Here is a 26,702-nt window from a genome sequence, read left to right as displayed (position 1 = left end):
ATTTTTATATATAAAGATCAGTCAAAAAGTTTCAAGATTTTTGCTAACAATGTTTTCCCTTTATATGTTACACTTATTAAAAAATATGTAACCTCTGTGTGTTTGAAAGTCCATTATTGTGCAAAAAGGTGAAGGAACTGGATGCGAACTTTTTAACATTTTTGGTAACAATGTTTGCCTTTTATACATTGTTGTTGTTGTTGTTGTTGTTGTTGTTTGTGTCTTCAGTCCAGAGACTGGTTTGATGCAGCTGTCAATGCTACTCTATCCCATGCAAGCCTCTTCATCTCTGAATAACTATTGCAACCTACGTCCTTCTGAATCTGCTTAGCGTATTCATCTCTTGGTCTCCCTCTATGATTTTACCCTCCACGCTTCCCTCCAGTACTGGTTGTGCCACAAATTCCTCTTCTCCCTAATTTTATTCAGTACCTCCTCATCAGTTATGTGATCTACCCGACTATTCTTCAGCGTTCTTCTGTAGCACAACATTTTGAAAGCTTCTATTCTCTTCTTATCTAAACTGTTTATCATCCATGTTTTACGTCCATACATGGCTACACTCCATATAAATACTTTCAGAAAAGACTTCCTGACACTTAAATCAATACTCAATGTTAACAAATTTCTCTTCTTCAGGAATGCTTTCTTGACACAGCCAATATACATTTTATATCCTCTCTACTCCAGTCATCATCAGTTATTTTGCTTCCCAAATAGCAAAACTCATTCACTACTTTAACTGTCTCATTTCCCAATTTAATACCCTCAGAATCACCTGATTATACATTATACATGTATTTATAGATTGTATATATTAAGAATTGTATAGACTATTTCTGTTTGAATGTTCATTAACATATTGTTTAAAAATTTGGAGTAAATCAATTGAGAACTTTTTGAGATTTTTTGGTAACAGTGATTTCCCCTTGTACATTAGATGTATATTTATATAATGTTTATATTAAAAAAGTGTGTAGTCTACATCTATCTGGATGTTCATCACAAAATTGTGTAAAAATTTCAAGTAAATTGAACAAGTACTTTACAAGTTTTTTGGTAACAGCATAAAACAATGACTTTTTATATAGTAATATAGATTAAAACTGCAAAAGCTATCAACAATGAATTAACAACCGTCATTTATATTAGATTTTTCAAATTGTTAAATTTTTTCATTAGTTTGTTAATATAGCATAGGGCGATCAGAATCACTTCACAAATGCTAATTTGTTACAATCTCAAATGTATATTTAACAGAACAAAAATATAGGGAAATTGTGACCAGAGTGGAAGTCCTGTACAGCATGGATGTGAATGATGTATTTCATAGCACTTTGCACTTTATGTTTTATGTACCTGGAAGATGTATTATTATTATTATTATTATTATATCTAAAAAGAAAGATGATGAAACTTACCAAACAAAAGCGCTGGCAGGTCGATAGACACACTAACAAACACAAACATACACACAAAATTCTAGCTTTCGCAACCAATGGTTGCCTCGTCAGGAAAGAGGGAAGGAGAAGGAAAGACGAAAGGATATGGGTTTTAAGGGAGAGGGTAAGGAGTCATTCCAATCCCGGGAGCGGAAAGACTTACCTTAGGGGGGAAAAAGGACAGGTATACACTCGCACACACACACATATCCATCCACACATACACAGACACCCTTCAAATTAATGATATGAATATAATAGAGGGAAACATTCCACGTGGGAAAAATATATCTAAAAAGAAAGATGATGAAACTTACCAAACAAAAGCGCTGGCAGGTCGATAGACACACTAACAAACACAAACATACACACAAAATTCTAGCTTTCGCAACCAATGGTTGCCTCGTCAGGAAAGAGGGAAGGAGAAGGAAAGATAAAAGGATATGGGTTTTAATGGAGAGGATAAGGAGTCATTCCAATCCCGGGAGCGGAAAGACTTACCTTAGGGGGGAAAAAGGACAGGTATACACTCGCACACACACACATATCCATCCACACATGGTGTCTGTGTATGTGTGGATGGATATGTGTGTGTGTGCGAGTGTATACCTGTCCTTTTTCCCCCCTAAGGTAAGTCTTTCCGCTCCCGGGATTGGAATGACTCCTTACCCTCTCCCTTAAAACCCATATCCTTTTGTCTTTCCTTCTCCTTCCCTCTTTCCTGACGAGGCAACCATTGGTTGCGAAAGCTAGAATTTTGTGTGTATGTTTGTGTTTGTTAGTGTGTCTATCGACCTGCCAGCGCTTTTGTTTGGTAAGTTTCATCATCTTTCTTTTTAGATATATTTTTCCCACGTGGAATGTTTCCCTCTATTATATTCATATCATTATTATTATTATTATTATTATTATTATTATTATTATTATACCCTTCCAGTATCCTTGACCTGTACCAAGTAGAAAAAAGTATCTTCTTCAGCTGGAAGATGTGATCGTATTCTCTAGATACATTGCATTTTTTTCTGCAATTATCATAACAAAATGAAGAAAAATAAATTTTTGTTGCTCCATGATAGCAAACTTTGTAATTACAGCAGAAAAGTTTGTCAACAATTTGCCTTATTACATAACAGGGACTGAATGTTACTTTTCTGAACCATAACTGTAAATATCTATCATAAGCTGCTATGAAGACAAACAGTTTTACTGACTGAGAGTGAAAAAAAACAATAATCAGTAAATAATTTTGTATTTAGTTACATTTCTTCCACACATTACAAATTATTTCCTTAGGAACGTAGAAATTGGAACTAAAGGCACAACTTCACATATGTCCATCTTAGTTCAAACAGATATAAACATTGGAATGAGTGAAGGTAGTAACTTTACTCCTTCCACTATTTATACTCTACCTAGGCACATCCAAGATCATATTTAGATTAAGGCAAGTCATAATTTTCCTAATGTCTAGTAAATTCAACAACTGTAAACATTATCATAATATACCATATTGATAACCACTTTGGTTTGATGTTACACTGTTAAGTAGAGTTCTAGTACAAGGCAAAATCAGATCTTTATTTTGTTGGAATATTTCAGAACAAATCACTCTGACGCTCCTTTGAACGATGTTTAAGTAGCACTAGACAGACCACTAGAACGACTAGTAACACAGTAACAATGCCAATCAGAGTGTAAACAGCACTGCGAAATGGTTGACTCTGGTCTGTAAAAAAGATGTAGTGTAATTAAAAGTTTGATAACTGGATTATGGATTATGAAGCGTGAGCGTGCGTTCTATTTACAGAAGTATGCTTATTAAATTAACTGTAATGAAGTATGCTCATTAAATTAACTGTAATGTTCTGAAGTGATAAAGATGTTAGATTTGTTTTCTGATATACTGAAATATACTGTGCTGCAGAAACCAAAAGCTAATGATATTTGATTATACATCCTGTAATTTCTTGAGTAACTAAAATATGCGTTAGTATTAATGATCTACATAAATGCAGGTCAGTAGATAACATATAATATAGTATCAATATATATCAACCCTTTCACTATTTCAACAAATTTGTTGGTAAATTAACATTTGATCAGGAATCAGATACATTTCCATGACAAAAACATTTAAGTAAGCCTCTCAGTTTGTCTTCACATATCAGCGGAGGGTGGGAAGAATTATTGTATAAATGTCTCAGTAAACACTGTAATTAGTCTGATCTTCTCTTCAGAGTCTCTGTGAGTGTGATATATAAGGGGCAGTGGTATATTCTAGATTTCTCACTTATTACCCCTTCTTGAAACATTGTAAATGGGCTTTTATGGCATAATTGGTGTCTACTTTCAAATATCTGTGAGTTCAGCAGGTTTCTCAGCATCTCCATGACACTCCCCCAAGGGTCAGATAAATCTGTTACCATTCAAGCTACCATTGTTTGTAAACACATCAAAAAAAAAGGTTTGCATCACCCCAGTTCCCAGATATCCTGAAGATAGACATTGACTGTGGATATTGTATCATGGGCACAGTCCCTTTGACTGTTCCGAGATGTTACTAAACCTGCCCAGAGATGCAAACAACCATGCATGAGCAGTGCCTATTAGACTGAGGGGGTCCAACAGCCAATCAGTTCCAGTCATTCCACCAAGAAGGAGGTACACAGCTCATGTTTTCTGTATTTCAACCATGACTAGACAGTCAATACTGCGGTTCACTTGCATCTGCATTGTTACTTCATGCCAGGAAGGGCTCTCACAAGGGAAGTGTCCAGGCATCTCGGAGTGAACCAAAGTGATGTTGTTCAGACATGGAGGAGATACAGAGAGACAGGAATTGTCGATGACACGCCTCGCTCAGGCCGCCCAAGGGCTACTACTTCAGTGGATGGCAGCTACCTATGGATTATGACTCGGAGGAACCCTGACAGCAATGCCACCATGTTGAATAATGCTTTTCGTGCAGCCACAGGACGTTGTGTTATGACTCAAACTGTGTGCAATAGACTGCATGATGTGCAACTTCACTCCCAACATCTAGGGTGAGGTCCATCTTTGCAACCACGACACCATGCAACACGGTACAGATGGGCCCAACAACATGCCAAATGGACTGCTAGAATTGGCATCACATTCTTTCCACCGATGAGTGTCACATATGCCTTCATTCAGACAGTCATCGGAGACATGTTTGGAGGCAACCCAGTCAGGTTGAATGCCTTAGACACACTGTCCATTGAGTGCAGCATGGTGGAGGTTCCCTGCTATTTTGGGGTGGCATTATGTGTGGCCAACGTACACTGATGGTGGTTATGGAAGGCCCCGTATTGGCTGTATGATATGTGAATGCTGTCCTCTGACTGACAGGTGCAACCATATTGATTGCTTATTGGCAAGCCATTTGTCTTCATGGACGAAAATTCATGCTCTCATTGTGCACATATTATGAGTGACTTCCTTCAGGATAACGACATCACTCGACTAGAGTGGCCAGCATGTTCTCCAGATATGAACCCTATTGATCATGCCTGGGATAGATTGAAAAGGGCTGTTTATGGATGATATGATCCACCAACCACTCTGAGGGATCTAGGTCGAATCGCTGTTGAGGAGTGTGACAAGCTGGACCATCAATGCCTTGATGAACTTGTGGATAGTATGCCACAACAAATACAGGAATGCATCAATGCAAGAGGTTGTGCTACTGTGTATTAGAGGCACTGGTGTGTACAGCAGTCTGAACCACCATCTCTGAATGTCTCGCTGTGTGGTGGTACAACATGGAATGTTTGGTTTTCATGAGCAATAAAAAGTGCAGAAATGATGTTTACATTGATCTTTATTCAAATTTTCTGTACAGGTTTCGGAACTCTCAGAACCGAGGTGATGCAAAACCTTTTTTGATGTGTTCATACGTTCAGTATCTATTGATGGTCCTATTTGATATAGGTAATACACACGTGAGCAGTACGCTATGAAGAATGGGATCAGTGTTTTGTAAATATTCTCTTGCATTATAGATAATTGCATCATCTGAGGTTACTATTAACATTGTCTGCAAGGTCATTAATATACAACCTGATCAGCAAGGTTCCTAATACACTCGCCTATGGCACACCTGAAGTTTCTTCTATCTCTATTGATGTATCTCCATCCAAGATAATAAGCTGTGTCTTTCCTACCAGAAATTCCTCAATCCAATCACAAATACAAATGATAACCCACATGATCATACATTCATTAATAAGTGTGTACTGAGTCAAATGCTTTCTTTGATGTCAAGAAATACTTCATCTACCTGACTGTCTTAATGCATAACTTCCCGGATGTCATGTGAAAAAAACACAGGTTGGATTTCGCATAACCAATCCAACCTACAAATATATATCAATGTTATTGGATGCTAGTTTTCTGGACCACTTCTGCATTTTAGCAATTTCAGATTTTTGTTAACACTATTTTCACTAGTAACTACTTACCTCATCTCCGCAGTGGTGTGCGAAATTAAACCAGAAAAAGTAAAAACTAGTTTATTTGTTTTGTAATTGAGACAGTTTTATACCCAATCAAAACTGATAATTTTAATGATGACGAGAGATTTTGACAGAGAGTCCATCTTAAAAATTTCATGTACAACTATGAGGGAAATAGACAGACTCAGATTGTGTTCTTTGGCTACAGATTGCATAGCACACTAAAATAAACACTGATAACACTTTTCAGAATTACATCCTTATTATGTACCCATGAAGTATTAATTTTGTAACTGAGAAGTACTTAACAACTTTGGAATCAAATAAAATAACACTTTTCTGAAGGAAGAATTGACTTCATTTTTGGCTGGGAATAAAATATTAAACATTTTATTCTGCAGACATGTAATATAACTCTATGGTTGCAGGACTCTGAATAATTCCAAAATCCTCCCCTTTTGCTGTCCTTCATTTTTCTCATGAAAAATGAAATGCAAGTATGCAAAGCTAGAGTCTAATATCATTTTATAAATTCCTGTCACTGTTTTGCTCATTGTTTTATTTTTATTTTTACGTTGTTAAAAAAGAAAGATTACCGTTTAATATTCCATTGATGATGAAGCCATTAGAGATGGATTATGCTATAAAAATAAAATAATGTTCTTTGGCTCCACCTATGGAAATCACATGAAATTATGGTGGATTGTATGAGATGTGATTTTACAGACAAGTGATAGATCACTAGACTCTTACTAAGCTGGTCATTGCTTGTATATATGGGTGCTGGTTAGTGGAAGTACCATATTATTGAGAGTATCTAAAATTTAGTTCAAACACATGGGGACCATACTTTATTAAGTCCAAATATACTATCATTTTCATAGAAACTTAATCCTTGGGTGTGTACATAACTGTACATTCATTATGAAACATGCCCCAAATATTTAACTGTTACGCTGAAGCAGTATGATGGTGACCTGTTCTTTCCCACAATCACTTCACAAGCATTACATCAGTACTGCATGTGTGTGATTGTTACATAAGATGTCTGCAGCTTCAGCACTAGCATGATGAGAAATCTTCATGCCCTCTCTGCCAATGCCATTTTCTTCATCAAATTCATCATTACTATCCTGCATGCTTTTGATTATTTCTTCATCAGCTGAAGTTTGGTTTATCTCACAGTTTTCCATATTCAGCCGCTTGGCAACATCATCTTCATGATTTTTCCTACTCCTGTAAGCTTGTGGAACTTCGTCAGTGTACAGAGAGTCAGGAACACAAGCTTCTGATTTGACTGGCTCATCACTGTCACTCAGTACTAGCTACAACTCTGCTTCAATGGATGGTCAGATTTTCTTCCAGCTCTTCATTATGGTAGCTTTCTCCACTTTATTCCATGCTTTTGCTTTTTGGAAAACATCATCACGTAAGTTGATTGATTTCCGTTTTTTCCATATAGTTCTTTCCACATTCATTCATCAAGGAAACAAGAAGTGCATGTCAATAGCTTTTGGTGAAAGCTTTTTCTTTTTCAGCTCTTTTCTCACAGCTGGTACAATGTTTTGTGGAACCACCAAGAAAATATTTCTCTGTATGCTCTCTCTCTCTCTCTCTCTCTCTCTCTCTCTCTGTCTCTCTCTATCTATCTATCTATCTACCCCTTCTCTTTCTTCTTAACACAAATTGCACTTTTAGCATATTTCTGCCACTATGTTGAAAATAATGTGGATGTTAGGATTTCCCAAGCACAACGAGTGGTAGTTATGATTCCCACATGTGTTACAAGACACCATTAGTGTTATCCACTGTTCTTTTTCTTGCTTGGCAGCTAATATTATTTAAGGAAACATCTTGTAAAAGAGGCCAGTTCCATCAGTATTGTGTGAGGAATCTCTAGAAACTGTTCTGCACCTTTTTTGCTAGCTGAGCAACTTTCCCCAGTGACTGTCAGCTGCTGCAAGTTGTGTAGTCTTTTTTCTTCTTGATAGACAACCCTCCCTTGCTTCAAGTAAGTCACTGCCATCAAGCTGTTTGTTAACTGCGGCTGCCCTTCCCTTTATTATCGGGCCACTGATTGAAATTCCTTCACTGCATTGTTGTACAAACCATTCATAAACAGCTATATGCAGTTCTTCATTCTCACTCTTTAGCACAACCATCTGTTTACCCAACTCACTTTCCATTTGAGTTGCATATTGTCAAATAATGTCTTCTTTTTGATGTGATAATTAGTTGCTCATCCAAAATTGTACTCAGCAGTAATGACTTTCTGGGAAGAACCTCGTTTCAACTTATCTTAAGTTTAAGAGTTTCCGCTTGAGGTCTAACGTGACATGTTTCCTTTGAGTACCCCTGATACTGATATGTGAAGAAAACTGCAATTTGAAATCTCTGTGGCATTGTTAAACATCATAATTAAGTAAAAACATTGTTGTACATGGTAATTCATTGTTGTGCATGTCATTGCTGCCCAAGTGGTGACTGGAGGCCAGATGTGGGGGTGAATTACTGAGAGGCTGCACCCCTGAGGGCAGGATTAGCAAGAGTTTGATGTAACTGTGTTCAAGGGACATACAGAAGCAAAGAAGATGGGGTAAATGAAAAACATAGGTATTTATACATTGCCGGACATTAAAACTGCGACACCGGAAGGAATAAGAATTTAAAATTTTACTTTCTGTACAAATACAATATAGTAGAAAAAATACTTGACTATATTTCTAGGTGCTTTGGGGTTGTACAGGAAGCACAATTTAATAAGCAGAGCTGTCACATCTGGCAACAACAATGGTTCCTATTAGTCTGGGCACTGAGCTGAACTGATATTGGTCAACCATTTGGAGTGTGACAACTGGTGTTCAAATTCCAGCTATAAGAATCAGAGGTGATCATGTTGTGTACTGAATGGCACCCCATCCATCATACTAGATGCTGGGCCTTTACAACATTGGTGAATGCAATCTGGCATCATTCTTTTCTCACATACAGATACATACATTGTGATAAAGATGATGTGGTGCTACTCCTCCCGTGCTCAGTGTTGTCATTGTGTGTGCCGCTTTTAGTGCTCCTCTTTCTGCTGCCACATCAAGGGAAGAAGCAACAATGGTCACTGTACTAACAGTCTGCTCTGTTCTACATGCCATCCCGTTGTCCAGGTGGATACTTGAGTTGCTGCAACTGAGCCCATTCTCTGACTCAAGGTATGTGACACGTGTGTACAATTCTGCATGGTCCAGTGAACTATATGTCTGTCCTCTCAGGTCTTACATGACTTGGAGTATGGTCCTTCTGAACCCATTGATTCCATATTCACTTCACAGTTATCAAATCCTGACTAATATTAATTGTCTTGCTAGGGTATGTTCCTACAGCTGTCAAATATGTATGTATGCTGGTAGAAATTACTGTCTGTCTTCCTCTATATGCAGACTGTAGATAGTATTACTCCTACATAGTTCGGTGGTTTAGATGGTGTGCTAAATATATGTGAATCCTAGCACGTACTGCAGGCAGCTCATAAGAAAGTTTGCAAGGGATGAAGTAAGGTGTGGAGAAAGCAGTGCTTCCTCGTACTCCTTTCTATCCCCACAGCAACCTACATGTGGAATGCAATATTAGATATCCAAAAAACATTGCCCGACTAGTAGACTTCATTGTCAGCCTTGCTACATTGTGTATTGTTGTTCGCATTCAATTAGTATATATGTTACTGTAATAGTAAGATGATTGGTAAATCCAAGGATTAACTGTTGAAACTTAAGACTTATCACAGTGTGTTAAAAGTCTGAAATTTCTAATTATATTTATAGATTTCGAACTTTTACCAATAGACATTGGTAAATCTTACAATGTACCCATACCAACTGGTAAAACCATATCCATTTGGGAAAAAAAAGAAAAAAAAAAAAAAGGAAACAGCTTAGCAATTTATTGAAATAGTTTGTATTTATTGTGAATTTATGTATTTTAAACATTCTTGCATTCCAGTGTGATTGTAATGAGCAGTATTCCATATTAGTAAAAAATGTTGTAAAAAGTGTTACCTTGTGAATGTTAATTTTTGTTACAACAGGGCTGACTACTCTGGCATTTCATTTACATAGTATGGAAGATGATTTACTGAAGCACTTTTTAAGTTGAACAATTTTTTAAGCAATTGCACTTTTTGAAGCCTTGTCGTCCAATAAAAGATTGTTTTGCAACCATTTGCCATAGACTAATTTCTTCTCTTGGTACTTCTTCAATGTTGATAAAATATTCCTTGATTCCTAGTATACAATGACTTCTGTTTACCAGCTTTGGTACCAAGTTGATAAAATTGATCATCCTGAATATTTTTCACTACTGCTATTATAGATTTACATCAATTTTTGCCCTGTCTACATCTGATACTTTAATTCTCACCTTCTGTCCAACTGAAGGTTTTGGAATTTTGTTACATGAGGCTGCTTTCATTTTCTTTGCCTGCAATTGAAGACCTTCTTTGACAGCTTCTTGGATCTGTTTCACTTTATTAACACTGTTGGAAGTTGTCAGAATCTCGTCATAACTAATAGCTGGTGCTGGGGTCTTGTTGTTAACTATCGACAAATCCTATCTCTCTGGTGCTTCCTCACCTGCAGCAACTGCACTTTCTACCTCCGTTCCTTCTGTTACAGTTCTTGGTTCATTGGCATCAATTTCTTGGCCATCATTTTCAAATTCCTGTGAGTCAGTGGAAGTGATGTTTAACATTGTTTCCAAGTCTTCTTCAGTGTTTATATTTTTTATTAAATCATGTGGAACAACTGAGGTCGCAATGCCCATTTTCATTGTAACCCCAAACATGGCTTCATATGGTGAACATCTGGTCCCTTCATGATAAGCCCAGTTTTTCATTGCTTGCACAAACCTCAGCCCTTCAGGCCATTTTGAAGTTTTATTTGTTTCTTTCCAAGTTGGTAACATATTTTCGATATCTTGATTTGCTGTTTCAACTGATCCCTGAGACTGACTGTGCCTTGGCTTCCTGTGGACTGTCTTTATATCGTTCCACAACTCACATAAACTTTGTATGACTCGGTTACAAAACTCTCTACCATTATCAGAATGAAGTATACTTGGGGCACCAAAGGTGGTAAAAATGTCCACAAGATGATATGCTACTTCATCAGCCTCTTTTGAAGTTAGTGTGTGGAGGATAACAAATTTTATCAAATGATCATATAAAAGTATGAACTTAGACTTATTGTCTGGGTTTAAGTCAATTTGGTATTGTGAATTCATTGCACTTTTGTATGATAGATTTCACCACAATGCCTCTTTCAAATGTTTATTGCTTTTTCTGACATGGTTCACATAATCTTAAATAAGTAGCGATTGATACAACAGTCACATTCTTGTACTTATGGTTCAGTTCCACAATCATCCGTGTTGGGCTGCCATGGCCTATAGCAATGTGAGTCTCATGTAGTATATTTAACAGTTCATCAAAACGAACGTAGTAATGAATTTTTTCTTTTCCGGCAGACATCAGTGCTACGAGTTTCTCTTCACCTCTTTTCTTACTGGAAATGATTTTTGCATTTCTCACTTCACTTAGTAGAATATATTATTGCTCAGCAGCTGCATGAAAGTTGTTGTCCTCCTTCTTATTCACTGATTCACTTAAAAGTTCGTAAAATCATTTATGCATAAAATCACTCATTCTGTTGCAAAGCTGCAGAAGAAAGAGCACTAAAATGAGTCGCAAAGATGACCATATGTACAATGCTCAACACTGACTGAAACTATGCAACGGTGAGCAGACTGAGAGCTTGTAATTGCCAACAAAGAAACTTACCTGAACACAAAATTGGCAACAATGAAACTTGTCTGAGTCTGCATGACGGAGGCAGGAGTCTTTGATCCAGCTTTTACCAGTTTGCATTGGTAAATCCTAACATTTACGAATGTCTCTTGATAAAAGTTCGAAATCTCTGCATATAATGAGAAATTTTGGACTTTTACCACACCGTGGTGGTAAATCTTAGGATTCACTGGTTAATTCTAGGATTTACCAACTATCTTAATTTTACAGTAACATGTGTAAAACGGCAATAAATACTCACATTGATTGATTTGTATGTTTTATACTCATAATAATAACTGTGTATGCATCTATTCACACGTTCGCTGCCACTGTAATTGGCCTTGTGTTGCCACGTAACCAATTATTTTTTTAATAGAATCCCAAACTGTATTGCTAAAAGTAATATAAAATTTATTTATTTTATAAGTAAAAGATAAAATTTACTCTCGTGACTCAATTTTTTTTTTGGGGTGCACTAAGGTGCCAGTGGCATATCAGGCCGCATTCTGTAGTGGGTGGCCATGGACACACTAGTGGGTTTCGTTTATCTTTCCTGAAAATTGTGGCAGTTTAGAGTACTACATTTTTATTTTATATTCAAAAATAAAACGAAACATCCTACTGACAAACAACATATTTATTGAACAAAAATATAGTAGAAACAGCATTCAAAAACAAACACAAATTCTTGAAGAAACTTCTGAAATACAGTGTATGTCAAATCTCAGAAAAGATACGATCAAGAACTCTACCAATTACACTCAAACAAATAAGTATTAGAAGAAAACAATTTCATGGAATATTACTGGCAATTCCTTTCACATGAAATAAAGGGTCCTTTTTCCAATAGTCCTGCAGCTTCCTCATCTTTACATTGCCCATGTGCAGGAAAACTCCCAAGAACACTAACAATTCGCCAACCGTCACATCTTTCCAACAATTTATTCGTGATAGTTCTTTGGTTCCCACAGGAAGGAATAATTCAGTTGTGTTATGATTTGTTCCTTCTACAACTTTCAATAGAAATTTGTCCGTCAGCAAAAGATGAAAATAATCTAAGTTGAATTAGCAGTCCCTCATTTTTTATAAATGGGCAATTTACCATTCCAACTGGCTTGCATTCCCATGCAACACTTGTATCAGCTGCATTACCTCGTTACCACTCCTTCTGCCCTTTCCCTGTCACTTGGATTCACAGCCATTTCTACAGTCTCATCTAAAGCAAACTCGGCTCCGTCAGACTCTTCACTGGATTCCCACCCGTCCTCCCCACTGGCCAATTCTGTTTCCGAATCGCTTTCTTCTAATATTTGTAATAACTCCACATCCGTTAGTTTTTGTACGTTTATTGTGTCACATATTTTACATTTCTTAGGTTCTGAAGGGCCCGCCATGTCACGATTGTTTTCCATTTTCAGTCCCACAACAGAGAAAAACTGTAGGGAAAAATGTGAGCTGCACCCGTAAAAATTGAAAACAATACGTTTTTAGAGTGCCTGCACAATAAACCACACTGAATGGCTGTGCCGACTAAACCGTGGTGCCTCGAAACAGCTGAGTCTCTCGCCGGGCAGGTGCGTCCACGGCATGTTCACCAGTATCAGCCGGGCGCGCTGGTGCGCCGATGGCAGCGAACGTGTTAAAATACTTTTCCTTTGTCACCATATATGTTGCATCTTATTCACTCAAAATTTGTCAGTGGAGGCTTTCTGCTGTCTGTTTCTCTCAATTATGAAGGAGTATGTAGCTTTCTTGCACATTTCATATCACCTGTACATTTGAATATGGTTTTCTTGCCCATTTTTAGGGTTGCATAGGTAGAAATGAAACCCTTAGAGGTTCACTTTATTGTCATGTTTGTCAATCTGTTATGACTCCTTTTTCTAACAAGATGGTATAGATATTAAGTTGAAATTTATGTCAAGTACTAAGATCTATGGTCCCTTTGGTAGTATAAAATATTTAAGCTTATAAGTCAGTCTCTCAAAAGATATGGTCATTTGAGTTACATATTTGCAAACTCACTTGTCAAAATCTACAGGGTGCTTGCCATTGGCCCAGAATTATGAAATTTGGCAAGAACTAAGACATTACAATACAAATAAAGCAGAAATCAGGAAATTGGCAATTTGTAATTGTATAACATACTATTTTTTTGCCATTTCTTATCCATCTGTCTGTCTGTCTATTAAGACTCCTTTTTCTCAGGAATGGTTAGAGGTATCAAGTTGAAATTTATGTCGAATACTAAGGTCTATGGTTGTTTGGCAGTGTAAAACATTTAAGCTTACAAGTAGTGCAATCAAAAGGTACAACCATACGAGTCAAATATTTTTATACCCCCAAACTCGCACATTAAAACCCATACATGAACTAACCATATACATGATTAAGTCTGTATTGAACTCTCAGAATGCAAATCCTTTTTGTTCTTTCCTATCTTTCTTCTTCTCCTTTTTTTGTTTTCTTTTCTTTTTTTGCATAAGAAAAATAAAGATTTTGACTGATATTGGTCAGGAAATAGTATTATGTTGTAAAGGTGTGATGATTTAATACACCATGCTCAGTTGGCAACACCGTATGGATTTTTTTGCCCTCCTTGCAGCTTCAACACATGGCTCACAGTAGGTGCAATGGCTTGCCCCAGCACGTCAACCTGCCAACGCCCACAGTGCACAGGTCATACATTCTCTATGCCGCTCCTCCCATTAGATGGAAGGCTTTACATAATTGATCGAAGCACCTCTAAGTACTTCCTCATTCATATAAGGTCAGATATTAGTAATATACAGAAGGACACAGCTGCAATACTAATCAGCACAACATCCCTACAGTTGTGCACCACAAATGAATTGCATATTGCTGTGCATGAAACCACTAACTGTACCTTGGAACTATGCCCAGAACAAAAGTTCTCTTGGACCTTCTTCATTACGGAACTGAGTGGACCAATGGTAGAAATTGACTTCCTACAGTACTTTCACCTCTTACCAGATTTAAGAAACGCAGTACTACTAAACTATGATACCCAAATGACTTACCCAGTGCTTTTGTACTGATGCCTCCTTGTCTACCAGAAACTAACTCATGCCCCATTGGGCATCAGCACCACAGTGATACATACTCTAACAACTCTCAGAGTGAATTATCATTTGGCACTACCTCCACCACACCCACTTTGGTCAGGCATATGTCATTGCCACTGTGATCCACAGACACACCATCAATGATGCCAAACACACCACACCAAACACAGGTCAGTGTGGTGCACTCTGCCTCTCTCAGCACATCAATGGAGTGTTACGTACCCTAACCGATCACTCATGAGTGAAAATTAAGCAATGTGCCATCTGAATTGGTAGAGTGTACTGAATCCTCATGACCCCCAGTCCACTGGTCTGAGAAAGAGCACTATAATTGGCACCATTATGGGCTGCAAAAGCAGTGGTTGACGAAATATTACAAACAAGGATAGTGTGCCCTTCAGATAGCCAGTGGGCTTCACCAATCACTTTTTTACAGAAAAAGAATGGTTCTGCGAGACTCTCAGTTATTACAGAGCTCTCAATGCTTGAACCATACACGATTGTTATCCCATCCTGAATATTCAAGATTTTACGCATTCTCTCTCTAGTGCAGCTATTTTCATCATCATCAATTGCAGGAAAGCTTACCTTCAAGTATCCATGAGCCAAGATAATGTCTCTTAAGACAGCAATAATGACACCATTTGGACTTTTTAAGTTTCTTTTCAGACCTTATTGTCTGAAGAATGGAACTCGAACTTGGCACTGGTTCATCGACAGAATCCTGTTCAAATTGGACTTTTGTTATGCTTACCTGGATGATATCCTGATATTTTCTGTCATTCTGCATGAACACAAATGGTATCTCTGACTAATTGTCATGCCCTTCAGGATGCAAGTGTGTTCATAAAAAAGGATAAAATACAATTGCAAAAAATGGAAGCAACCTTCCTTCGACGCATACTAAATGCTACAGAAAATTTATCTGACATGACATACTGAACACTTTGGATCAAGGCTACTAGGTAGAAGCAGTGTTTCGATTTCTGAAAAGCATTCAACTCAGTACCACACCTACACTTATTGTCAAAAGTATGATCTCATGGGGTATCAAGTGAAATTTGTGACTGGATTGAGGACATTTTAGAAGGGAGGACAAAGCATATTATCTCAGTTGGAGAGTCATCGTCACATGTAGACATAACATCAGGTGTGCCCCAAGAAAGTGTGTTGGGACCCTTGCTGTTTATGATATATATTAAAGACCTTGCCAACAATATTAATAGTAAAATCAGGCTTTTTGTAAATAGTGCAGTTATCTGTAATGAAGTAGTCAGAAAAAAGCTGCATAAATATACAGTCAGATCTTGATAAGATTTCAACTTGGTGTGGCTACTTGTTCTAAATGTTCAGAAATATAAAATTTTGCTCTTCACAAAATGAAAAAACAAAGTATACTATGACTATAATATCAATTAGTCACTTTCGGAATTGGCCAACTCATACAAATATCTGGGTGTAACGATCTGTAGGGATATGAAATGGAATGATCACATTTATTCAGTCATGGGTAGAGCAAGCGTAGACTGGGGAGGAAGTGCAACCAGTCCACAAAGGAGACTGCTTACAAGTCACTTGTGTGACCAGTTCTATAGAATATTGCTCAAGTATGTGAGACCCATACCAGACAGGACTTAAAGCAAATACAGCAAATACTGAACGTATGCAGAGGATGGCAGCACAAATGGTCACAGGTTTGTTTAATCTTGGGAGAGTGTCACAGAGATACTGAAGGAACTGAAAGGGCCGACTCTTGAAGACAGATGTAAACTATACAAAGAAAGCCTATTAACAAAGTTTCCATAACCAGCTTTAAATGATTACGCTAGAGATGTACAACAATCCCCTACCTATCACTCACATAGGGATTGTGAGGATAAGATTAGTATAATTACTGCATGCACAGAGGCATTCAGACAATTGTTCTTCCCATGCTCCATATGTGAATGGAACAGCAAGAAGCCCTAATAACTGGTACAATGGGCCGTGCCCTCTGCCATGCATCTAATGGTGGTTTGTGAAGTACAGATGTAGAGGTAGATGTAGATGTAGAATCAAACCCACTTCAGAATGAATGGGTCTCATTATGCAGTTACCACTTCTGCAGAATTACCATGAACTAGCCTGCTTTCTAGGCATCATAAATTTCTATCGGTATCTACTGCCAAATGTGGCAGCAATACAAGTCACTCTCATCACTCTCTCACCAGACTGAATACAAAGCTCAAAGAAAAACAGAGTGGACTGTCAAAATGTGAGAAGCACTCAGACTATCTAGAGATGGTCTGGCTAAAAAGCAATGACTTTGACACACAAGACATCTGATGCATACCTCACTGTTATTAGAAACACTATTGATTCAGCCACTAGAGTGTTCTTGCAATAAGTTGTGGTTGGCAAAGCACAAACGCTACGCTTCTTCTCCAAAAAATCACAGCCTTGCAGTTGAAATTGTCTGCATTCATGAATTACATGCTGTTTATGATGTGTGGCAGCAATACAAGTCACTCTCATCACTCTCTCACCAGACTGAATACAAAGCTCAAAGAAAAACAGAGTGGACTGTCAAAATGTGAGAAGCACTCAGACACATTTTAGAGGAAATATTGAAGAAAGATATGTTGTCATCTATATGTATCACGAGCCAGTTACAGATGCTATACAGCACCCCTCAAAAGACATTAGCCCTCTTTGCTTCCATCATCTCAATCTTATACCACGGTATACAGTGGACATCTGCCATCTACATGGTGTTGACAACATAGCTGCAGATTACCTTTCATAGGTCAATGTCATTCCTCTACAACTGGAGTATGACCTATTAACAGAAGAACAGAACCAGGATGTGACCATCACAGGTTTACTGAAAATCAGTTCCACCAACCTTCACATAGAATGGTGGACAGCCCTGGGACCAACAGACAGATACTATGTGATGTCTCTGAGCAGAATTTGGCCATTAGTTGCCACATCCATATGCCACACAATTTTCAAACAATTGCACTATCTGGTGCACTGTGGTGTTGAGCCAACAGTACAGCTCATAACTTAATGCTTCATATGGCCCAACATTAAATGTGACTGTTGCACCTGGACACCAGCTTGCCTGGTATGTCAGCACAGCAAAGCTGCTTGTCATACACAGCCTCAACTACGTCACTTTGATATACCATGAGCATGATTCTGACACATGCATTTAGGGCTCATAGGCCTCCTTCTGGATTCAGAAGGGTATAAATACTTACTATTAATTTCTGATGTACTTTCTTGTTGACTAGAAGCAGTCTCAATGAAAGACATTACAGTAGAGTCAACAGCTAGTGAATTTATCTGTACTTGGACTGCTAGATTCAGCTACAGGCTGATCAAGGAAGACAATTCGAGTCCATGCTATTCTACATGCTCTGCAGTCTCTGTTGCATTATGCACAGTCGTATGACAGTGTTTCACCCCCAGAGTAATGAACTTGTTGAGAGATAGCTTAGAACCCTCCAAGTCAAACTCATATGGCATGGAGGGCTGTAGATGGAAGCTTTGCCAAGGATACCTACTAGGTTTTTGCATGGCATTGAAAGAAGCTTCCCCACCAGGTATGTTGTAAACAATTTTCACAGGTTTGCCACTAGATGACATTGTGCAAATCCTACAATATTTCCTCGGAGCAACTGTCCAACACCTTCAGGTGGCTGAACCTTGCTGGTGGCTAGGTATGACTGCCATGACCTAGCACCAGCACGGTTCAACCACCTGAAGATGTCAGACAGTTGCTCCGAGCAAGTATTGTGGAATTTGCACAATGTCATCAGGCCACAAAACCATGAGGACTATTTGCAAGATCTGCACAGATCATTGGCATAAATCTTACACGGAGAGTCTCTCATCCTTCTGGAAGAATTTGTTTTACTGACCGAGCCATTGAACGAGCAGTTCTATTGGCACTATTCCAGTGGGGGAAGAGGCACATCAACAACATTCAGGTGCCTCCACTGATCCCACATACTTCACTCTGAAAGTTTTTGTGCACAGGGCGCTACGTAACGCGAATTTTTAACGCTATAGTGCAATATGATTTGGCCAGCTTTGCAGACATCCAACTCAGGTCCGAACAAAGTTGTAAAATGGACATGCAGAAGACCAACCTGGACCCCAAGTGGCCAATCAGCTTCACACTTAACATACAAGCCTTTGATCTTGATGATATCATTGCAATATTTGTAGACAATGACCTGATAGCAGACGCCATGTCCTGTGGACGCCGTGTTCTGCTCTTCAGCCAGCCACAACACAGTTGGTCAGTTGCACTTGTGCTGTGCAATCTCATTCAGTGATACCAGGCATCCACTGCTCCTCCCAGTGCTCCGCACTATGGGAGTGGGGTGGGGGTGGGGGTGCCACTCTGGGATATTAGCTTTGGTGATATCTCTGAACTCATACAGTGGAATAGGATACCTGTGTTCATTTTAGAACTTGTGACTCTGTGGATGTATTGTATGATGTACAATACAAAATAAAGTATTATTGTCTCACCAGTGTATTGTCTTTACTATAGGCATGTTTCCTGCTCCCAGTAGGCATATCTATCACACGTACAGGGTTATTACAAACGATTGAAGCGATTTCACAGCTCTACAATAACTTTATTATTTCAGATATTTTCACAATGCTTTGCACACACATACAAAAACTCAAAAAGTTTTTTTAGGCATTCACAAATGTTCGATATGTGCCCCTTTAGTGATTCGGGAGACATCAAGCCGATGATCAAGTTCTTCCCACACTCGGCGCAGCATGTCCCCATCAATGAGTTCGAAAGCATCGTTGATGTGAGCTCGCAGTTCTGGCACGTTTCTTGGTAGAGGAGGTTTAAACACTGAATCTTTCACATAACCCCACAGAAAGAAATCGCATGGGGTTAAGTCAGGAGAGCGTGGAGGCCATGACATGAATTGCTGATCATGATTTCCACCACGACCGATCCATCGGTTTTCCAATCTCCTGTTTAAGAAATGCCAAACATCATGATGGAAGTGCGGTGGAGCACCATCCTGTTGAAAGATGAAGTTGGCGCTGTCAGTCTCCAGTTGTGGCATGAGCCAATTTTCCAGCATGTCCAGATACACGTGTCCTGTAACATTTTTTTTGCAGAAGAAAAAGGGGCCGTAAACTTTAAACCGTGTTATTGCACAAAACACGTTAACTTTTGGCGAATTGCAAATTTGCTGCACGAATGCATGGTGATTCTCTACTGCCCAGATTCGCACATTGTGTCTGTTCACTTCACCATTAAGAAAAAATGTTGCTTCATCACTGAAAACAAGTTTCGCACTGAACGCATCCTCTTCCATGAGCTGTTGCAACCACGCCGAAAATTCAAAGCATTTGACTTTGTCATCGGGTGTCAGGGCTTGTAGCAATTGTAAACGGTAAGGTTTCTGCTTTAGCCTTTTCCGTAAGATTTTCCAAACCGTCGGCTATGGTACGTTTAGCTCCCTGCTTGCTTTATTCGTCGACTTCTGCGGGCTACGTGTGAAACTTGCCCGCACGCGTTCAACCGTTTCTTTGCTCACTGTAGGCCGACCCATTGATTTCCCCTTACAGAGGCACCCAGAAGCTTTAAACTGCACATACCATCGCCGGATGGAGTTAGCAGTTGGTGGAACTTTGTTGAACTTCGTCCTGAAGTGTCGTTGCACTGTTACGACTGACTGATGTGAGTGCATTTCAAGCACGACATACGCTTTCTTGGCTCCTGTCGCCATTTTGTCTCACTGTGCTCTCGAGCGCTCTGGCGGCAGAAACCTGAAGTGCGGCTTCAGCCGAACAAAACTTTATGAGTTTTTCTATGTATCTGTAGTGTGTCGTGACCATATGTCAACGCATGGAGCTACAGTGAAATGACATGCACCATTCTGCTGCAGAGTATGTCACAATGTTGCATTCCTGTCATTCTCCTCAGCAGTGAACGATAGCACACTTGATGCCAACATCTGTTGCATGTTGCCTTCATGGTGCTGAAATTTTAATGGCCATTGCTCTTACATATGCTGCACCTTGATGTTCTTACACATCCTTTATTTTAACACTATGGCTCAACACTGATAAGATATTGCTTAATTTACATCATTAATCATAGAACTGAAGATCTGTACTATTAAAAGGCCTACTGATATTTATGCTAACAAACAACACATTTAATAAATGTGTACGCAAACATATTCTGAAAAATGTGTAAAGGGATGAAAATTAGTCAAATTGAAAGACTGTGGGAATTTATAATTCAAATTCGTATGTGTAAAATGTTAATTTGTGGTGTATATACCTGTCAAACCTGATCGTGGTCCAGAATCATAAGCAGAAGGTGGAGATTGACCCATACTGCCAAGTTTAGGCAATAACTTGTTCCAGAAAGCAGCTGTTTTTGCAAGGTTTCTAGTAGTGCCTACAGTGTTTCCAGCTGTCAGAACACGGCTGTATATGTCATCGGGTGTTGCTCTCCTCCATGGGAATGTGTAACTGTATGAAGTTTCTTGAAGAGGATTTCTGAAACAAATAAAACTGCTAGTAGAGGTTGAATATTATTTCTTGCTTGAAATATTTATTTAATTTAATACATATTCTATGGATCTGCAGTATTATTGTGTTTCTAGAAGGTGCAACAAGTCAGCATAGCTGTTACAAAGAATATAAATAATAATGAACATAATATTTAACAGACAATAATTATGTTGTTAAATGAAACAATATATTGTCCATCCTGTAATGAGTTCAACATGTTTATCTGGTAGATGCCTCTTAAAATATCTTGAAGTTCCTACATTCATTTCCTAGTACATATAGTCCTTAACAATACTTGTTGGTAATGATATAAATCAATTTACATTGATATAACTTGATTAATTTTGTGATTCCACAGTTCTGTTAACTTCATGCTGGGAGTATTTTACTTGTTGTGTGGATGCATCAATATAGACTGGTGTCCAAAATTAAACAACTAGCAGAAATTTTGCAAGGTTGCTTTTATTTTGCCACAAAACAGTATAAACAGATGACAGCAATGTAGAAACAATGTAAAGAATACAGAACTTAATCAAATGCAACATGCATGACGGTGTACAAAAATGTTCTTTCTTTTCTCCAACTTAACGGATCTGCACACACATTCTGACAGCTGGTTAATGTGCTCAGTATGCAGTGTGACCATGTCTAGAATAAATAAAGGCCTGACAATGATGGGACATGTTGTGAATGATGTCACCAATCTCATGTTGGAGCATTAACACCCATTCTTCCTGCAGAGCTGCTTACAAGTCTTGGAAAGTATCTTGTGGTTGCTGATGAGTCTCCCTTGTGCATCCCAGACATGCTCTATGGGATTCAAATCATGAGAGCAAGCAGGCCTCACCATGTGTGGGCAATATCTTTCATTTATATATATATAATTCAACCGTCCATGCTCTATTAGGTTAAGCTTTATTGTCCATCAATACAAAGTCTGGGCCCACAACATCTTTCAACAGTTGCATGTGAGATCCCAAGTTCTCCTCACTGTACCTGACAGCAGTTAAATGTTGCTGACTCACCCATACAAATTCATGAATGGATGTTTGAGTGGTCAACATAATCCCTGTTCACAGCATTAAGGATCCTCCTGAATATCAGTCTCTTTCCACAATGTTTGGGTCTAAAAATCATGTTCCATGTGCCCTTGAGATGTGAATCTGTTATGAATCACTCTCCAGAACAAATTGGGACTCATCTGTGAAATGAACATTGGCCCACTGTTTGATCATCCAGATGGTATGTTGATGGCTCCACTCTAGATGTTTCCTTCTGTGGAGACATTCCAGAGATAAACAGACAGAGGTCTCCAGCAATAAAGGCTGCTCTGCTGAAGCCTTCTGTACACCATTTGCCTCGATGCAACAAGTCCAGAAGATGCTGCTAAGTCAGATGCTAGTTGGAGTGCAGTACTAAGGCAGTACTGCCGTGCCCTTACAGCCAAATAATGGTCCACTCTTTCTGATATTGGTCCTGTCCTGGTCTCTGGCATACAGTTTAAGTCTCTCTAAACTGTTGCCTAATCTGAGAAACAACAGAACAATTCACATTAAGCCATCGAGCCACATCAGTTTACGACTCTCCTGCTTCCAGACCTCCACAGCAGAGAATCTATAGGCATCTTCTCTGTACCATACTGCACCATCTGTGACTGTGTCACAGTGATTGTGGATGTTGGATTACCCAGCAAACATGCCCCCCCCCCCCCCCCCCAATGATAGGTGCCTTGACATCATTGTTGGCATGATTGTCCATTGATCAGAATGCCATCTTCTGTGCAGAACATGATCATAATGACATCTGTTGACAATTTGTGTGATTGTATCATGAATTAGGCACACGGCAGGGAAATACGAGTTTGTTGCTTTAATTTTGGACGCCAGTGTACATCATGTCATTACCAGTGTAGATGTGAACATTACAACAGACTCATCCATGTTATATTTTATCTCTGTCCTTGTTGTGGTCTTTAAGGCTTGCAACACATGGCGATTATTTGTATAGTGAGTGTGTATATTTTAGTGCAATAAAGTTGTGTTTAATATCACTCACCATGTTCCACGTTAACATAGGGGAAATAAAAATATATCTCCATAGTGGTGACCCTGAGTTGAATGGTTTTTGTGATGCTGCATTCTGTTTTTGAGAGCATGTGTTACAGAACAAAGGAAGGACCAAGAGACATATTCAATACAAACACTATGGTGAGACAAGGGGAGCTTTTACCTCTGCAGTTGATTATGTCTTCAGCAACTGCCAGTCCTCTATTTCTTTTCTTTCTTTCTTTCTTTTTTTCTTTTAATAAATAATACTCAACACTTCATAAGAAGCTCACCCAGAATCAGCAATATAAAACTTTATGCATTCTGGCCTGCCAAACCAAAGCTGTGGCTCACAAAAGTAACATAATATTAGTGACAACTTGAGCAAAGTTACATTGATAGTGTTGGAGTTGAATTTACATGTGGTTGAGAAAATTAATCATGAGCTCTAGAAACACTGCTACATTGTACTGGAAGAAGCCTTGTTGCAGCATTATGTTCTACCACTGGAATCATGCTTGCACAAAATTGTAATGGGTGAAGTGTTTACAGATAACTCTTCCCTGCAAATTTTGCAATTGCTATGTGGCTTGGCCAATGCTAGAGAAATTATTTCTGCTTTTGCTGAACTGTCACTGACGGAATCAGTAAGTAAAGCAGATGCCACTGTGATTGCACTAAGTGATGAAAGCATATATGTGTCAGTTAAGGAGGTTATGGTCAGCAACACAGGCATGCACACCTCCACAAAAGCCTTGGAATGTGCATAGGCTCACCATAGCAGCAGCTGGCACACATGGAGCCCTCTGTTAGCTGACATGCAGCAGAGCTAGTAAGACTCAGTGCCAAGATGAAGAAACAAGTGGAGCAGCAACACATAGAGAAGAGGCATATTTTTAAAACCTGCCCTAGGATGACTGATACATTCAGCTAGTGCAGGTACTGTACGTGGTTTGGGAACTGAGATACACATAATACACATCCAAAAAAGTTTTGTATCACCTCGGTTCTGGTGCCTGTACAGAAAATTGGAATAGAGGTCAACATAAGCATCATTTCTGTCCTTTTTATTGCTCATGGAAACCACAAACTGCATGTTGTACCACAATATGGCAAGACCTTCAGAGGTGGTGGTTCAGATTGCTGTACACACCGGTACCTCTAATACCCAGTAGCATGTCCTCTTGTATTGTTGCATACCTGTATTTATCATGGCATACTATCCACAAGTTCATCAAGGCACTGTTGGTCCAGATTGTCTCACTCCTCCAAGGCGATTCGGTGTAGGTCCCTCAGAGTGGTTGGTGGGTCATATCATCCATGAACAGCCCTTTTCAATCTATCCTAGGTATGTTCAATAGGGTTCATGTCTGGAGAACATGCTGGCCACTCTATTTGAGCGATGTCATTATCCTGAAGGAAGTCATTCACAAGATGTGCACAATTGGGGGGGGGGGGGGGTGCAAATTGTCATCCGTGATGATGAATGCCTTGCCAGTATGCTACCAATATGGTTGCACTATTTGTCGGAGGATGGCATTTGCGTATCGTACAGCGGTTACAGCACCTTCCATGACCACCAGCGGTGTACGTTGGCCCCACATAATGCCACCGCAAAACATCAGGGAACCTCCACCTAGCTGCATTTGCTGGACACTGTGTCTAAGGTGTTCAGCCTGATTGGGTTGCTTCCAAACACATTTGGTTGAAGGCACATACGACACTCATTGGTAAGGAGAACATGATGCCAACCTTGAGCAGTCCATTCGTCATGTTGTTGCGCCATCTGTACCATGCTGCATGGTGTCGTAGTTGCAAAGATGGACATCGCCATGGATGTTGGGAGTGAAGTTGCACATCATGCAGCCTATTGCACACAGTTTGAGTCATTACACAATGTCCTGTGGCTGCACAAAAAGCATTATTCAACATGGTGGTATTGCTGTCAGGGTTCCTCTGAGGCATAATACATAGGTAGCGGTCATCCACTGCTTGAGTAGCTCTTGGGCAGCCTGAGCGAGGCGTAACATTGACAATTCCTGTCTCTCTGTATCTCCTCCATGTCTGGACAACATTTCTGTGGTTCACTCCGAGACGCCTGGACACTTTCCTTGTGAGAGGCCTTTCTGGCTTGAAGTAACAATGCAGATGCAATCGAACCACTGTATTGACTGTCTAGGCATGGGTGAACTATAGACAACATGAGCAGTGTACCTCCTTCCTGGTGGCATGACTGGAACTGATCGGCTGTTGGACCCCCTCCGTCTAATAGGTGCTGCTCATGTGTGGTTGTTTACCTATTTGTGGTGGGTTTAGTAACATTTCTGAACAGTCAAAGGGACTGTGTCTGTGATACAGTCAACGCCCATCTTCAGGACTTCTGGGAAGCGGGGTGATGCAAAATTTTTTTGATGTATGTGTAAGGCCACGCAAGTACCCAAATTTTGATGACGAGTGCTAGAGGGCACAAATGGTTGTCAAGTGAAACACAAATGCCACATGAACTGCATGAATGACACATCTTATCTGTCAACCATCCATTTTGCCTTTTCATGCATGATAATTAGTCAAGTGACCAATTCGTCATCGATATTGGATCGGAAATTAGTGTGTACCCTAAGAGCACAGGAACATTGCACCCTATGCTGAAAGCAGCCAATGATACAAAGATTTCAACATATGTGAAGAAGATGTGGACCCTGTTTTTGAACAATGGATTCCACTCTATGTTGACTTTTGTGGTGGCCTACTTGGGAGGTCCTATTACTGGCACTGATTTCCTTTGACATTTTTGGCTAATGCCTGATCTCATTAATCTATGTTTAGTGCAAGTGACTTTTGTGACTTCCTCTCCCCATTTATTTTACAATTTGGGTCACAAAATGTGTGATGGATCCATTCTGCACATTGCACGACAATGTCCAGGCCCTTGCTGTAACTGTGCCACTTTGACAGGACTATCATACACAAAATGATGTTGAATGCACATGTGTGCATTGTGCTAGAAGAACTGTATGTTCGTACAAGCTGTGCTGATATCTTATCAAGAGGAGCTACTGACCTGAAAGAATACATCAGTTCAATCTAAGTGATTTATAACAAGGTACAGAGAACGAAGGAGGTATTACACAAGGAGGACATGTCCCTTCAGTCATGGTTGTCTGCTGCTGCTGCTGCTAAAGAATTGAAAGAAACTATGCAAGAATTGCAGTATTTGCACTGCACTAATGGTCTGCAAGAGCAAGACAACAAGGATCTGAAGC

General features: G+C 39.2%; 1 protein-coding gene across 1 annotated transcript in view; it reads right to left on the bottom strand.

Moving 5' to 3' along the window:
* Positions 1-2,615: 2,615 nt before the first annotated feature.
* The window catches only part of LOC124623368 (carboxylesterase 4A-like), a 363,176-nt gene continuing 339,089 nt past the window's right edge, over positions 2,616-26,702 (bottom strand). The window contains exons 12-13 of the mRNA XM_047149031.1: positions 21,159-21,379; positions 2,616-3,168 (exon numbers count right to left, since the gene is read on the bottom strand). Of these exons, the coding sequence (XP_047004987.1) occupies positions 3,038-3,168; positions 21,159-21,379 (352 nt within the window). The 3' untranslated portion in view covers positions 2,616-3,037. The remainder of the gene's footprint in view (positions 3,169-21,158; positions 21,380-26,702) is intronic.

This window comes from Schistocerca americana, chromosome 1, assembly GCF_021461395.2.
Source record: "Schistocerca americana isolate TAMUIC-IGC-003095 chromosome 1, iqSchAmer2.1, whole genome shotgun sequence".
In the NCBI taxonomy this organism is placed as follows: Eukaryota; Metazoa; Arthropoda; class Insecta; order Orthoptera; family Acrididae; genus Schistocerca; species Schistocerca americana.
This window is presented reverse-complemented; position numbering and strand designations above follow the sequence as displayed.